The sequence below is a fragment of the Rhinolophus sinicus genome, linkage group LG17, assembly GCF_036562045.2.
Source record: "Rhinolophus sinicus isolate RSC01 linkage group LG17, ASM3656204v1, whole genome shotgun sequence".
Lineage (NCBI taxonomy): Eukaryota > Metazoa > Chordata > Mammalia > Chiroptera > Rhinolophidae > Rhinolophus > Rhinolophus sinicus.
In genome coordinates this window covers 3,153,079-3,170,136 of record NC_133766.1, presented here as the reverse complement: position 1 = coordinate 3,170,136, position 17,058 = coordinate 3,153,079, and the positions used below count along the sequence as shown (strand labels likewise).

Here is a 17,058-nt window from a genome sequence, read left to right as displayed (position 1 = left end):
TCTCAATAGAAAGCTATTCTAGTTCCCGGTAATATCTCCAAACTAAGGATATGAAATACATTCAAGAAGTTGTGGATTTCCTAGGATCCATGCTTCCCCCAAACCCTCCTTTTTCACTGGTGTTATACTACTGTGGTTTTTTAAAAAAAAATTCACTTTAGGTGTAGAGTATACAAAGTCCCTGCTTAGTAACTCAGTTTCCTCAGCTATAAAGTAGGCTTGATACAAAAGTGTTATAATTAGCCTGGATAGAAAATGCTGAATAATTACAATTTTTTTCCAAGTGTCTAATATGTATGAAAAAATATAATTTCTTAATTATAAGTTTGTTTGTTTCTTAAGCAAACAAACCTGGAAACTGATATGGTACATTTTATTAAAAAGTGGATACTCAAATTTTATTTTCAATTATGACCTTAGTATTGCTTTTGTTACATAAATACAGAAAAAAAATAAGGGCATATGTTCACTTATGTAACAGAAGGCCACAAACGTACAACCTTAAAATAATTGTGGACTCTAGCTCTCCACTCTGGGTTTCAGAAACCATCAATCTGACTGGCAAATTGTGCTGTGCTTGCTAACCTGATCTGCATCCATCGAGTGGTAACGACATTCTATGGGACTCCCTCTGGGTACGGAAAGAAAGGGAACTAAGTTTTACTTTGACTTAGCAGAAATATGTATACTAAAAATGCTTTAGGCTAATGTGTGCAGCTAAAGGGAAAATGTATGATTTATCTCGAAGTACAAATACAGGGAAAGGTTACTTCCTTTACGTTTATAAACAGAGCCATAGCAAAGTAAACACTAACTAAACATGACTAAAGGAAGACACATATCCTTTCATAGTTAAGAAAAGGCAGTTTCACTGAACTGCAAGCTGCACGGCTCAGGGTGTTCACACGTCCTGTCCGTCTTTACCCCGAGAGCCATTCCTATGGTAACTGCTGTTTAAGTCTAAGTAGACACACAATGTCTTGGTTGTTTACTAACAGCAATCATTTATTTTGTGCTTTTAGTGTGAGACAAGCCCTGTGATTGATTTTTTTAAAAAAGTTTTACAATTCTAGATAATCATAACCCCATTTTATAGATAAGGAAACGGAAACTTAAAGAGACCTTGAGCAATTTGAACAAGGAGACACAGCTGGTACGTGGTGAAACCAGGGTTCAAACCCTCGGCATTAAGCTCCTGGTCATTATACAACATTGTCATTGTTTAATGGGAAATTAATCTTTTCATTATTTTCTTCACTTGACAGTATGTCAAAATAGTTTATCAATAGCAATATACCGAGTATAAAAATATGTAAAATGGCTCTTCACTCCTGTGTGCGCTATGATTTTAAAGATAAAATTTGATTCTCTGATAAAGGACAGAACTTAACAATGAGGTATGACGGCACGAATTGTAGGAAAGTTTTTGAAAAGTATGGAATACAATATATTTAAAAATATTTATTTTGTTTATTAAAAACAAAATATATCCTTATGATCACATAAAATGAAAAATGGGAAAAGTCTATGAACATGTTACTTCAATTCTTTATTGTAGTTACAGTATTTGTTATTTGGTGTGATTTTTTTCATTTTCTAAATTGAGTTACCAAGTCTAGTCTAAATAAAAAATAAAAACTTAATGTTCTCAAAATGAAAACCCTTAATCTAGGGTCAGTAGAAACGCAGAAAAACTGAACATTTAAAAAAAAATCCAAAAAAACTGGTAAAGGCAGGATGTATACAGGGCAATCTGATAGCTAAATATAATTGTGACTTTATGAATAAGCTCTTGGTCATTGTCAGCGTTCCTCTCCCTTGATCTGTACACTGAGGAGCAAGCCTGCAGGGCACTAAGACTTCTTATTCTGTTGCTCAAAGAACGTCCTATGTAAAACGATTGACAGTTTAAACAAGTTTATATGACTAAGACACCCTTCGAGGAGGCAACTGTCAAAAATGGAGAAACTCCTCTACGTGACTTCAAAGAAAGCCTTATGAATTCTATTTTTTACAGTTCGTATTAAAAATTTACCAACCTGTCACCAGGTCCTGCTCGATACCTTGCACCTGGGATCAGGACTGGGTCGTCGTCACTGTCATCGGTGTCCTGGAGAGTGGAGTCCCTGGCTGCTGTTTCCTCGAGTGGCACGGGCCCCATGGCCTCCGTCTGGCACTGAGGCCCTGGGTGGCTGGTGCTGTGACCGCCAGCACTCTCAGCGCCAGGCTGATCTGAAGGGCCTGCTTCCTTGCCTGTTTCACACAAAGTAGATTCTTCTGCAACCCCACAAGGGCTGTCAAGATTGAAGTCATTTCTTTCTCCTGAGCTGGAATCCGATGGTTCACATGTGAACTTGTCTGATTGTGCTGTCGGAAAGTAAAGTAGTGACAGGTGGTCACACGGGCAACCTTAATCAATCTAACTTCAACGCTGACATAGACATTTTCTAATATAACATTCAATTCCCTACAGGGAGAGAAAAATTCCACAACACATGTATTTGGAAATGGTGTCTCCTCTGGAGAGATCAACAAAGATTAAGGCTTCTTATTTTCCCATGGGAAGCACCTATCTAAAGAGAGGAAGACCACTTACCTATATCTAGATGGCTCTGAGTTGTGTTTTCTGCAGCTGCGCCTTCCTGGTATGTTGTCACATCCTCTGATGACTCTTCAGGAGCTTCTGGGAAATAAAGCAAGTGATCATTAAATCCAACTTTTTTCAGAAAAGTAAGCACCAGTGTGACACTCCAGCTTTCCTGTAGGTAAGAAGTTCTTAACCTTTTTAGAGTCATACAAACTTCTGACACTCAGATAAAACGTCCCCCCAAAACAATGCAAACACACAGTCACACCTGACATGGTGCAGACGGTGGGGCTGTACGTGCAGATCCACCCACGGCCCTTGCTGGAGGCCCAGACCGTCATCGACTAACCCTCGGTGAAAACCCCTGTTGTAGACTGCCCCTCACAGAGGGCATTACTTGAGCTTGCTTTTTTTAACCGTCACAAAATCTAACCTTAAAACAGTATTTTTCTGCCTCTTTAGCATGCATTTGGTATAATCTGGACTGTCACACACAAATAGTAAAGTTGACCTACCTTAAATTCTGTTTTGTCCATTGAAAATACCTGTTTCTCGGATTTACCTCTAAGGCCCGTGAAGGATCAGTTTTTTGCTCCTAACGACATCTGCTTACTAAACAGCTGTCTCACACATACTCATATTTAATTCTTGTAAACTCTGTTACAATGCAGTATCTATTCATCTTTATAAGAAACAGAATTCATTTACTCATTTGTCAAGTATTTATTGAAAATTTACTCTGTGCTCGATACTAACTTTCATATAATGGTTACATAAAAATATTCTAAGCAAGGGTTCTGAAAATTTCCCTAAATGACACTTCCTGTATGAAACAGGATTCACTCAAAACCTGTTTAGATTTTATTCCTTTTTTCCCCTCCATAAACCACCTGTACTCTTAGATTAAAAAATGAAGACAGATACTCTGAATTCCACTGCTAGGTATAAAAATGGTAACAATGATTCAGACATTTACAGCTCACACACTGTCAGTGTGACGCCCACCTAAGGTGGTCACTGTGACCTCAGAGGGAACGTGTGCTGCACTGGAACGCCCCATCTGAAATGCTGACACTCCGTACCTGCCGCACCTGCTCTTTGTTTATCAATAGTAATAGCTAGACTACAGAGGCAAAAGTAATGTATTAAAAACAAGAAACAAAACTGCATCATCGAGGGAACCGAGAACTAGGTGGGCGTCCAACACTGGGGTTCTGCAATGACAAAAGCAAAGTGACAGCTTACTTGCTTCCTGGGCTCCTGCTGGCGGTTGCCCTGCACCCTCGGGAACCAGCGGCTCCTCCCCACCCTCAGGCTTGCCATGGCTCCCGGTCCCTCTGGAACTCGAGGCAGTGCTGCTCCTGTCACCAAAACAAGATAAGTGGTTCCACCAAGAAGTGAATCAATATGCTTTAGGAGAATTTTTATATTTTACAACTACAGAAGGTAGTTCAAAAAAAAAATTCAGGCTACAAATAAAATGTAGGATTTATTATTTTAATAGTACTTGCAAAACGTTACTTTTAATAATCAAGGTGACTATGCTAATCCACTTCAATCTTTAAAAAGAGATTTAAAAAATACAACAGGACCGCTTCTACACCATTTTCATGCTTCTATGATGGGCCATATACTTCTACACCGCTCTCTCTTGAATTTGAACTTAATCACACTGTCTCTCCCCTTATCCTAACTGGGATGGCTCACCACATCCAACTCCTTAATGGTGTTACAGACGCTGATCATATGTCCCTGTAGACTTTTCAATTACTACTTGAAAAAAGGCCTGGGCACTTCTTTTGTCTTTGCACTGCCCTCTGTGGATCACTTCCCGCCCCGGACTGCTGTTCAAATACGGCTGGTGATGAACACCATGGGCTTGTGAAGGGCAGGATCATGTTTTCTGTTTGGTTTTAATACCCATCTGATGATGACCAGAAGTCTGTTAGCTTTTACTAGATCAATTTAAATAAACAATTCTCAATGAGTATTTTGTGACAAATCATCGCATCACGTATGTGTAAGGAGGGAATTCAGTGGGAAAGGCAATCGAGGAAAATGTGTATAACAATCTGATTAAGATTAAAATTAAATTCACAGAAATGCAACAATTTCTTAAATTTAGAATGTGAACAAGAAAATCGAAAAACATTAATTATAGACAAATAGCAGTGACTAGTAAACAATGCAAATTATCATGAACTTTTGCCAAGATTTTATAAAAACCCTTTTAGGCTAACTGCAGAAGTTAATTTGGCTTTTTTTTTTTTTTTTTTAAGGGCATCCATGTATAATATGGTATTTTTAGAATGAATGTATATCCACATGGGCATATACACAAAAAAAAGTCAGAAAGAACATGCACCGATGTTAGTGTCACCTCAGCAGGATTATCACAAGTGAGTCTTGCATAGTTTTCTGTAAATTCTGAATTTTTTTTGCAATTACTATGTATTTCTTTTTAAACAGAAAGAAATACATAGACATTGTGGTAAAGAGCAGCTCATGTGCCATATAAATCATTTTTTTCCATTGAGAATGCTATGACACAGGCATAAATAAAATGCTCAGTGTATAATAGTTATGATAATCAAAACATTACGGCACTGATGCAGGAATAGAGAGCCATTAGTTGAAAAGACAAAGTAACCAAGTACGGTAAATATATTTAGCATGTGTTAATATGGCATTTTAAATCACAGAGAAATGAATAGATTATTCAATAAATGGCACCAGGACAAAGGAACAGTCATGTGGGAAAATTAAGCTATAGCTCTACATCACATTTTATGGTGAAATAAACTGTAGGATTAAACATGTGATTTTGATATAAAATTATAGAAATGTAAGAGGAAAACAATAAACTTTTCCCCTAATCCTGGGACAGACAAGGCTTTTCTAAGCATGAGCTCACCAGCTGAAACCATAAAGCAAAACTACCATAAGTAAACTGAAAGACAAACAACAAACTGGGAGAAATATTTGCAACAAATGAAAGACAAATGGTATTATCCTCACTAAATTCTATAATAAATATATACCTTTCATTAAGGCAGTAAGAAAAAGATAAACTCCACTGTAGGGAACAGTGTGAAGGATCTGAAAGGCAATTTGCACAAACGGTACTTGTAGCTAACAACTCCTTAGGGCCTACTGTGTGCCAGTCAGTGTGCTAAGTGCTAGGTACTTCTCCTGCATGAGCTCATTCAAGCCTCCCATCATCTTTGAAGTAGGTTCTATTAAGCATGCCTGTTTTCAGGTGAGAAAACAGATTTAGAAAGGTTCAAAAGCTCATCGATTTCAGAGTACAAGCTCTTAGTATGCGCTACTGCCTCATCTGTCATCAAAGAAACTAAAACAAAAAAATCAAGACACCATAGCGGCGAAGAAAGGCACTGCATCCTTTTTGAACATTTTTTTCTACAATGAATATTGAATACTCTCATAATCAGATAAAAGTGTTACTTTTTTGATAAAGAAATAAACTGGTGAACTAGAAAATATAATTCATGGTCAGTTTTTAGAGAAAGAAAAGTAGCATTTGAAAGGAGGACTAACCATTTTTTCTAAAAATATGCTCAGATGAGATTCTTTATAAGAAATCAGCCCCTTCTGTCCAGAATCATGACAACAGAAAAGACAAAAAGAATATGTATGTCAATCTTCTATGGCTTAAATTATGTATTAAGAGAAAGGGCTATAGATATCATCATTTCAAAAGCCGAGGTCATCAAACACTAGGGCTCATAAAGAAGTTCTACTGACAGCACCTTCAAACACACATCTAGACTCTAGTCCCTTCTCAGTACCTCCACGGCTCCTGTCCTGGTCCAAGACACCACCGCCTTTCACCCTGCGTACTGCCACAGCTTTTAACTGGACTCCAGGCTTCTACCAATGGCCGATGGTCTACACAGCAACCAGACACCCTTTATCCTTTTAAATACCCTCCTTGCTTACTTGGCTGACCTCATCTGCTGCCACTCTCTCCTTTGGTCTCTCCACTCCGGCTCCATGCACATGCTTTCTTAATGATCCTGAGACACACTCGGTCTGCTCCTTCCCCAGGGATTTGCACTGGCTTTCTCTCAGCTACATGCATGGCTCCCTCCCTCTTACCCTTGAGTTTTTGTCCAAATGTCATCTCCCCAATGATGCTTACCCACTCCCTACATCTCCCAATCAGTCTTACCTGCTCTAGTTTCTTCCATAGCACTTAGTACCTTCTAACATACTACACAATTCACTTGTTTATCATGTTTATTATCTGTTTCCTCCACCTAGAATGTGAGCTCCAATAGGGCAGGGATGTTTTGTCTATATTTTTCAATGATGCATTCTCACTGTCTAGGAACAACAGTCAATGGAACACAGAAGGTATTCAATAATATTTGAAAATCCTACTTAATCAAAGATTTTAATATAAAGTACATACACAAACATAAATGAAAACCAGTGAATTGGAATACATAAATATTATCATATATGAACATATAATTAATTATATATTAATAAACAATATATAACTACGTTATATATCATTTATACACATTATACATCATACTAACATACAATATATAATAATTATATTAATATGTAATTAAGTATGTTAATATAACATAGTAATTATACAGGATAATTAATATATTGGTTATAAAATAATATAATTACTATATATTAATAATATATAATCACATTAATATATAATTAATTATATATTAAGAAAGATTATATTATCTTTATATTAATATAGTAATAGTAATGAATTTAAATAAAAAATTTTGGAGGCAATAGCAAGCAAAAGGCCATGAGACAGTGGGAAAGAATATAAGAAACTCACATAATTTGATTTTTTTAAGTGTAAGATTTAACTAGATCAATAAGCAATAAATATAATCAGAAATGTCATTAAAGAGAACCTATACAAACAATAAGTAAATATAAAGCTCAACTTTACTATTACTCAATCAAACATAAATAAATATTATCTTAAAATCAAATATACCAGGTAAAAATAAATTAGTATTTTGAACACTGGCCTGGAGATAGCAAAACGTGTCCTTTCCTATGCTGCTGGTAGAAATGTAATGACAGAAGATACTTTTGAAAACAATTTGGCAATATCTTTTGACCTGGATATAGTTCATTTCTGGAAACGTATCTCAAATCAATAATCTGAAGGGGAAAGTTTAAAGGTGGGGGAAAAGCCTGTAAACAACGATGTTCACTATAGCCTAATTTGTTTAAATGTAAAAAAGGTAAACAAATTCACTGGCCAATTAAAGGGAAATGGTTAAGTAAACTGTGGTACATCTACCTGAGGGAGTGTTACACAGCTAGTAAAAAATACTTACGAAAACTAAGTAGTAGTATGTGAACATTTATTATAAAGTTAAATAAATGTAGGGGAGAATAGAGCATATTTAGTATGATTAAAATTATGTTTTAGAACTCAAAACAAAAATCATACATACATATATATATATACACATCCCTATACATAGGTCCAAGATGGCAAAAGGCTCCAAAATGTCGTTTGTTCTTTTTGTATTAATGGTCTATAGGTGATTAATTCTTTTTATCTTTTGCATTTTCTATCTAAGGAAATATCCCAGGACTTGCAACATCAGCGTGGCCTGGGAAGGTTTTAGAAAAGCAAATTCTCTGAGCCCTCCCCGAAACTGAACTCTGAGAGTGGGGCCCAGGCATCCGTTTCAACAAGCTCTCCAAGTGATTCTGAAACATACTCAAGTTCAAGAATCAACACATTACATCAAACAAGACATAACGATGATGAAGTGCTAACAAGAATATCCAATACAATCCTACAAAACGGCTACAACATCTTTACAAAAACGTGAACTTACCATTCATCTGTAAAGTTCAGTTTTATTGTGCTTGTAGTTGTTCCTTCTGTGCTGTAGTGCAAACTTAAAACGGGTTCACCTGTCCCTGGTTTGGGGCTCAGCTTTTCATTATTGTTATCTGAAAATTGTGTTTAAAACATTTGAAAAAGTCTCTGAAACCAATAAAAAGATGACATTTCCTAACATTTATAAAACTTAGATTAGGTTCCCTTGTCATAATTCTTTCTCACATCTGTTAATGGTTCTCACTTTAAGTTCAAAGGCAAGTGTTATAGAAACACTTATATTCCAAAGCAGCATTGTATCATTCTAGTTTTGTGTACATGACTCCCTTTGATTCAGATGGAAATCAAACACATTTGAGAACAATATTTACTCATAAGGGAATCAAAGCCTACGACCATGCAATGACATATGCTGTAAACCAGTCCTTTCATTTAATGGGATGCTCAGGGTTTTCTACGTTAGTTGCTACAGCATCAAATAACAACTACCTCCCATTGGCTTCTTCAGAAACACTGAGAAGATACAAGAGCTCCAAAAGAAAATTCTGTCTTTCAAGTTCATAGACTTATAATTTAGGGAGGGGTTACAGCCTGCACTCCATTGGGGGCAGTAGGGAAGAAAATTTACTGTGCTTTATTAGTGCTTTATTATTTTCTAAAACTCTGATATAAGATCAGCTGTTTTGATATATTTCATCTTCTCCTCCTGACTAATCTTGCAAGGAATTTGATCACTAATTTACAGAAGTGGCTATTTCACCTTAAGAATCTATAGGTGATTTCCATGGCATATGTCTATTTCAATGCATAAAATCTTTGTAAAACGGCAAATAAAATCAAGAAACCCTATAGAAATTGACATAGACCACTTCAAAGTCACCTCCCCCAAAAGAGTACGCAGATATTCAAGTACAAAATTAAATAGGGTTTAAAAAATTTAGGGGCGGCTGGTTAGCTCAGTTGGTTAGAGCATGGTGCTCTTAACACCAAGGTTGCCAGTTCGATCCCCACATGGGCCACTGAACTGTGAGCTGCGCCCTCCACAAGTAGATTGAAACAACTATTTGACTTGGAGCTGATGGGTCCTGGAAAAACACACTTAAAATAAATAAAAGTGAAAAAAAATTTTTTTTATGATAAATAACAGCTTGGGGGAGCATTAAAATACACAGTGAATACAACAAATTGCTGTATAATCAAGCATGTAACATTTCTGCCAGTTGCCTGCAGAAGGAAAAATCTGTGATATAACTGCTTGATACCAGTTCAAGGACTGATATGACAGTGCTTAAAAATAAGCTTTGTGTTGAAAAATAACAACAAAAGCAGTAACAACTTAATAAAACCAAAATTACTCAGGCTATGTGGTTATTATGTCCTGTTTACATTGCCATAAAGGACTTAGATCTTTTCACATTTCTCTGGAAGACGTTAGCACACTAACTGAAAGACAACCTCAGAGAACCTGTGCTCTAGCTTTCATCCTGTGAGCGGGCAACTACCGTAACAAGACTTTAAGTGCAGAACTACACTAGGAAGGAAAAAGGAGTCTCTCCGTGAGAAGTCAAGCTGATAACAAAACTCAGAGTATCAGTGTACGTCTTCATTTCTCGCTCATGAGAAACCCTCTCCTATAACTTTAATTACTATTTGAAAATAAAACTGTGTTGAATTCTAAAGCTGGTCTCCCAGATGGTAAAATCGCTTTGTTTCTGTACTACTTTTGTTATGACTATATGTAAACAGCTGCTGGAAATATATGAACAACCCAATATAACTTTTAAAGATTTAGTATTACAACCAGTGTTTTAGAGGAGGTGTTTTGCCAAACGGCATGCTGATAAAATAATTACATTAACAGACCTCTGAATTACACACGATGATCAGGAATGGGACTTTTAAAACATCTGTCCTGTCCTGACTATCCTTGAACACTTTGCCCTTCATCATGTTCATACGTAGTTTTCTTTTATTCTTTAGTTATGTTGCTGAACTGCCAAAGTCACAGTCATTTGGAATCGGGGAGGAGGAGAGACAGCTAAAGACTGAATGATTAGGAGGCAGGGCTAGATCTTTCAGTACCTCTCATAACACTGGATAAAGTGCTTTGCTATTTATTTACAGTTTAAAGTCAAGAAGGAATAGAAAGCAAAAGCAGATGTGAGAGACTGCAGGACTGAATGTCCTAGCTCCACCTTGGTTACAGAAGTGTCAGTTAGGAGAAACCTGGTGAAATTTAAATGCTGTATCAAAACTTTTGTTTTGAAGAAAATTAGACAGTTATCAATACCTGCATGCTGTGATTACAGGAATACAGTAAAACAAAAGAAAAAGAAAGAAAGAGCTGTCAAGAAGTCAGAATGGTGTAGAAAACATCATTCAAATTTATACAGGACCCCCACCTCCCAAAAGCAACAAGCTTCCTGAGACGGTCAATGTTAATTAAAATCTTCTTCCTTATGGTTATCTACTACAAAGTTACTACTTGATCTCTCATGAACATAATCTACATATTGTAAATCATGTAAAACATAGTATTCATCTAATTTATAAAATGACTATAGTTGACAGAATTTGTTCCTTTACGTTGTTCATTAACTCACCAGCCTTGTATAAAATTGACCCATGATTACAGAAGTAGAATGCACTCTTCTGTGAGCTACAGAAATTTCAGACCCCCAGGCCAGTTATCTGCCTGCAGATTGCCATAAATCCCAGGCCTCTGGCCAAGCACCACACATGCAGAACCTGGCTTCTGAATGGGAGCATGTATCTGAGCTTTAGCATTCACTCCCTCACCCTGTTCTATTCTCTTCCTGGATTAATACTCTTTTGCTTGATCACTTACAGTCTTTCAGGTTGAATTTCCTCAGGAATATAGATCCCTAGCTTACTGGTGAATTCACAATTCTTTTCTGACAAAATGAATATTTAAGCTACAAATGTCTACGAAATATCTAAAGTATTAAAAACATTAAATGTTTTATTTTCACTTTTTTTGAAAAAATATTTGTAACCATTTTAATTTTCCCTAAGTTGCCCTATTTGTTAGAGGTTGGATCAGCAAACACATTCTAAAAACTGTGCTATTGAAAGCCTTACATAATGCACGATACAGATTATTTAAATATTTTGTTTATAAGTAGAGGTATTTAAGAGCCTCAAGGTTTAGAACTTTACCTACACACAAGTACCTGTGTACAGAAAGCACCATCATAATAGGAAGTAAATTTACTGAGCACTATGTGCCAGAATACATACGTATGCATTCCTTTTTAAATCTTTGTAGCACACGTTATCATCTCCACGTTACAGATGATTAAACTACTGGTCTGGTTTTTTTTCTCTAGTTACCTAGGTTTCCTTCCATATGAATTTCCTACTTACTGTCTTGGAAATTACTTGAATACAAAGTAGAAAGTAAGATTGCTTAAGTAAATAACTATTTTAATTAAGAAATATCAATTACTAGTCGTTATTTCTGAGAAGTGATATATAATTCCTATCAGCAACATTAAATAACTGATAAAAGTTCTGGTTGCCAAAACTGTCACTTGGGCCTCAGAGTAGTGGAAAACTGTGCTGTATCTTTTTCTGGGGCACTTCAGAGATCAAACTAGTTCTTCTTCTAAAACATCATAGGAAAATAAAATTAATTACATGTCAGTGCACTCAGCACAAGGGCAGTGTAGTGGGGAAAAAAGTACCCTTGACCTTGTCGGACACACTAAAGTTTTCAGATGGCTGCTCTATACTGCTTAGCAATTAGAGTTATTAAAAACAACTGATGATGTTAGTAGCTTCCAGGGCTATCAAGGCAAACTTCCGCCTATTTCAAACACATGCTTCAGAAGCACAGCAATGACCACATAAAAATCAGGACAACATAGTGTATTATACAATATAAGACTTTAATTTGGGGAGTTAGAAGTGAATAGTGTATAACATAAGATTCTGGAAACCAAACTTAAAAGATCTCTTCCAGAATGGTATAAAAGCACTTTTTTACAGATTGGTGCTTTGGTTCAGAAGAAAATTTCAATATGGGCTGGAGTATAATTTGAAAGCAACTTCTTTTAACTTTATTTAATAGATATCTTCCAATGGTTCACATAAGAACCACAGATTAAATTTTTTTGGCATATATTTTCAAACTATTTAAGCTGTGCATTTCTACAATGAAATTATATTCATTTGTGGTTCTAAAAAACATGCTCAAAGACATACAAAAAATTGTGCTGTAAGTAGTACAAAAATATATCTTGGTAACCAGGTTTGTGTATCATCTAAATATACCCCTGGAGAACTACCCTACCTGTAAATTTAAACAAAGTATTCAAAAATACAGATAATTAACTAGGATGTAGCCACAATAATTTGTTTAGAACCACTATGCCCAACATTTTCTCTGCTGCTGTGTCACTGTTATAATTGTACAATCATATATTCACCAACTACCTATAATAGCTTAGATAACCTGTAGGTCATATAGAAATCATATATTCTTTACCTAAGGAATTCTCTATTATACAATGAACTTGGCAACGCTTCTCATTCCATTATGCCAAATGTTTACACACAAAAAAAATCTAAAACAAAACAAAATACATGGTGAAATCCTCTGAAAAAATGTAGACACATCAATGATAAAGTTAGTCTGTAGTCAATTCTCCATGTTCTACACAGAACCAGACCAGGCTGTACTATTTCACAACTTTTGTTAGCTTCCTACTGCCCCTAAAACCCAAAACCTTAAAATGTGCAAAGGATCCTTCTCAGCCTGGGCCCTACCCCACTCTCGACATCACAGGGTGCTCCAGACACACTGTGTTCTTCCACTCAATCAAATACGATTACCTCAGGCCTCTGCTCCTGCTGTTTATGCCCCGCTCAGCTGGCTTAGCCATCATCACCTTTCAGATCTCAGCTCAAACGTCTCATCCGCAGGGATGCCTCGCTTGGCTCCCATCAGAAGAAATGAAGACCCACTCTTACACGTTCCCACTGAGCCCTATTATTTCCTCTTTTATAACTGATCACACTTGCACTTATTTGTTCATCGTCTGTCTTTACTGTTAGATGAGGCAAAGCACAGTGGTTATGACCACAGACGCCGGAGCCAAGCCACATTGGTCACGTTTCTAACACTTAGACAAGTTTCTTAACCTCTCTGCCTCAGTTTCCTCATCTGGAAAAGGGGGATAATAATAGTCCCTAGTATATAAGATGTGGTTGGATTACGTAAATTAACATGTAAAAATAGCTCAAAGTAATGTTCGGCACGAAGAAAATGTGATCTAAGTGTCTGTTGTTACTATTATGGTTAATTATTATTAATAGTTATCGTCAATCAATTCTGTCCAAGCACAGGGAGTACTAGCTTTATTCGTGCTTCCCTAGTGCCGAATAAAGCACTTGCCACACAGTAGACAGGCATTTAAATTCCGCAGAATTCATGAAACATACAGACATGGCTCCACCATTTATTTCACTTATCTTTACATGTTTCTTGGAGTCTTGGTTTCTTCATCAGTAAAATGAGGATAATATTAGCATTTACCTCATAAAATTAGAGCAAATGCAATAATGCACGTAAAATTCTTAATACAGGTCCAATCAAGTACTAAAAACTCAATAAACATCAGTTATTTTTATCACAGACAATGCAGAGTTAGAATACAATTTAACTGGAGTTATAGATATTAATTTGGCTAGCAGGAGCATGGAACAAATGTGCATATGCAATAAAAATTAAATAGGGTTTAACTTCCAAAAGATCAAATACAGGTCTCCCCAGCTTTTCGAAAGTCCAAGTTATACCACTTCACTTTTACAAAAGACCTACATTAGTACCAGTTTTCGCAAAGCAAAAAAAAATTGAGGAGGATTTTTGCCTTTATGAAAAAAGCAAACACAGCATCCAGCGTTTGTTTTGCAGCAGCTGTTTGGGAGGCAGTGCACACCTGAGCAGCGAGCAGCCCCACCAGCCCCACCAGGCTCCTTCCCGGGAACCACATTCAGCATCAGGCTTTCAACTGTGCCTGCAAGCGTCAGAGCCTTAGCTCTATTTCTTTTGTGCTTTCAGCTTTTACTATATGCTTTGCACCATTTCGGCTTATGAACGGTTTCACAGGAACACTCCACTTTCACACAGCGGGGAGAAAACCTGTGTATAACTAATCGTAAGAATCTAGACTTAGTAGTTGGGAAAAAGGGATGAGTTACTTTATTCTAAGCACCTAAGTGATAATTAGTTCTAAGGAATATAAAAAATCTAGAATGAAGTCTGATTTCACTAACTTTTTTTTTCTCTAGAATTTAAAATACAGTATTTACAGATACATGAGGTCAGACAACTAAGTTCGCGAACTCATCCTAGAAAAAGTGCTCCACACCTCATTGCTGAATATCACTATGGTCACCTTCGAAGTACTCCCCTGGGGAAGCTATGCACCGACACTAGAAGCCAGTCTACCCTTCAAAGCAATTTTGGAACTCTTTTTCTGGAATGGCCATCAGAGCTGTCATCGTATTACCCTTGATGTCCTGAATGTCATCAAAATGTCTTCCTTTCAATATTTCCTTTATCTTCAGGTAAAGAAAGAAGTCATTGGCGGCCAGATCAGGTGAGTAGGGAGGGCGTTCCAATAGTTATTTGTTTACTGGCTAAAAACTCCCTCACAGACAGTGCCGTGTGAGCTGGTGCATTGTCGTGATGCAAGAACCATGAATTGTTGGGGAAAAGTTCAGGTTGTTTTCATCTTTTTCACACAGTCTTTTCAGCGCTTCCAATAGTAAACTTGATTAACTATTTGTCCAGTTGATACAAATTCATAATGAAAAATCCCTCTAATATCAAAAAATGTTAGCAACATCGTTTTGACTCTTGATTTGGACTGACAGAACTGTTTCGGTCGTGGAGAATTGGCTGACTTCCACTGTGCACTTGGACACTTTGTTTCAGGGTTGTATTGGTACACCCATGTTTCATCACCAGTGACAACACAGCCCAAAACATCGTCCTGCCTCTCCAAAAGGTCTTGGCAAACTTCGACTCTCCTTTGCTTTTGTTCATCACTGGGGTCCTTCAGAATAATTTTTGCACACACCTTTCTCATGCCAAGATTTTCAGTTAAGATTTTCTTAACTGTTTCTCTATCGATGTTTACTTGGTCTGCTATGCTTCTCACAGTCAGCTGACAATTTTGATGCACAATTCGATGAATTTTTGCAATGTTTTCATCAGTTCTCGTTAATGGTCGCCCTGACCTCTCTTCATCAGTGATGCGTTCTCTCCCCTCAGAAAAACGTTTAATCCATCTGTACACTGCTGTTTTCTTCATGGCATTATCCCCATAAGCTTGGACTAACATGTCCCTGATTTCACTTCCACTCTAGCCAAGTTTAACGAGAAATTTAGTGTTTGTTCATTGCTCTAATTCAAGCTCAGACATTCTCATGACACAAAAACACGCAATAATGAACACCATTCAGCAAGACACCACCACATGTTGACACGAACACAGCTGAGAGACACTGATATACCAGGGTTATGAAACCTTACCGAGTCGTTTGTACAGTGCTGCCAATGCAAGCACACGGTGGCAAGTTCGAGAACTGAATTGTCAGACCTCATACTTTACATGGCCAAAACCCCCAAAATCTCCCGATTTCTACCTCCAAACTAATCTACCCTAGTAAATGGCATCATCATTCACCCAGGCATTGATGCCAAAAATCTGGGAGTTATCCTTTATTTGTCTCTTTCCACGATAGCCCATATCATACATAAATTAAATACAAACTTAAATTGAATACAATATTCAATATAATTCCATGGAAATTATTCTAAGTGATTTTACAGATTATGAATCTGGCTACAAACTCTTTGGTAGTAAGACACCATTTATATTCATATACCCTTACAACAAAAAGATTATATGATTAGAGAGCAGTTTTAAAGAGTAGTATATTACAATATAATGCTACTACAACTGTGTTTTACTTTAATTATTCTTCACTGCTAATACCACGACAATGAATGTATAAAGATAAAACTTGCTTAATTTCTTAGTTCTCGAATTCATTTACCAATTCATTCATTCATTCTCGAGATCAGAAACACCTATAGGAATACATGTCATCTCAGGTCTATAAACAATAATTTAAGATCAGAAGTACAGAAGGAGTTTTCTAATTTGTTTTAAGATTAATGTCTGACTATTTCCCCAAGAAGATAGTTAAAATCGGATCTATTTCACACCAAAACAGGCGCTTGAGCAATGTTAAATCTCCCCAACACTGCTGACATGTACGTGTCATCCTACATATGGAAATTTTCAGCCAACTAAAGAAAGCTTATGGCTTTAGTGCAGAGTTAGCTTTTTAAATTTTTTGTAAAATATTTGTAACATCTATCTCATCAGGCTGTGCTCAAGGTTTCGAGGTTGATCAAGTCCAAGTGGAGGGTGGAAGCTACTGTCCCCGCCGACTGGTGGCTCTGGAGCGTCATAACCGTATTCCTTATAGTTAAAGCCAGCAGGAGCTTAACCACCAGAAAAGTGAGACACAAAACCAAGTATCATTACTACAGCAATGC

The 17,058-nt window shown here is 36.7% G+C and overlaps 1 protein-coding gene across 18 annotated transcripts in view; it reads right to left on the bottom strand.

Moving 5' to 3' along the window:
- The window catches only part of DCAF6 (DDB1 and CUL4 associated factor 6), a 72,193-nt gene that overhangs the window by 14,582 nt on the left and 40,553 nt on the right, over positions 1–17,058 (bottom strand). For 16 of the 18 annotated variants that reach the window (XM_074322036.1, XM_019747387.2, XM_074322042.1 and 13 more), the window contains 4 exons: positions 8,455–8,572; positions 3,833–3,948; positions 2,597–2,683; positions 2,040–2,367 (listed from right to left, as the gene is read on the bottom strand). In XM_074322036.1, coding sequence (XP_074178137.1) covers positions 2,040–2,367; positions 2,597–2,683; positions 3,833–3,948; positions 8,455–8,572 — 649 coding nt within the window. The remainder of the gene's footprint in view (positions 1–2,039; positions 2,368–2,596; positions 2,684–3,832; positions 3,949–8,454; positions 8,573–17,058) is intronic. The other 2 variants (XM_074322034.1, XM_019747384.2) reach the window with 1 other exon arrangement.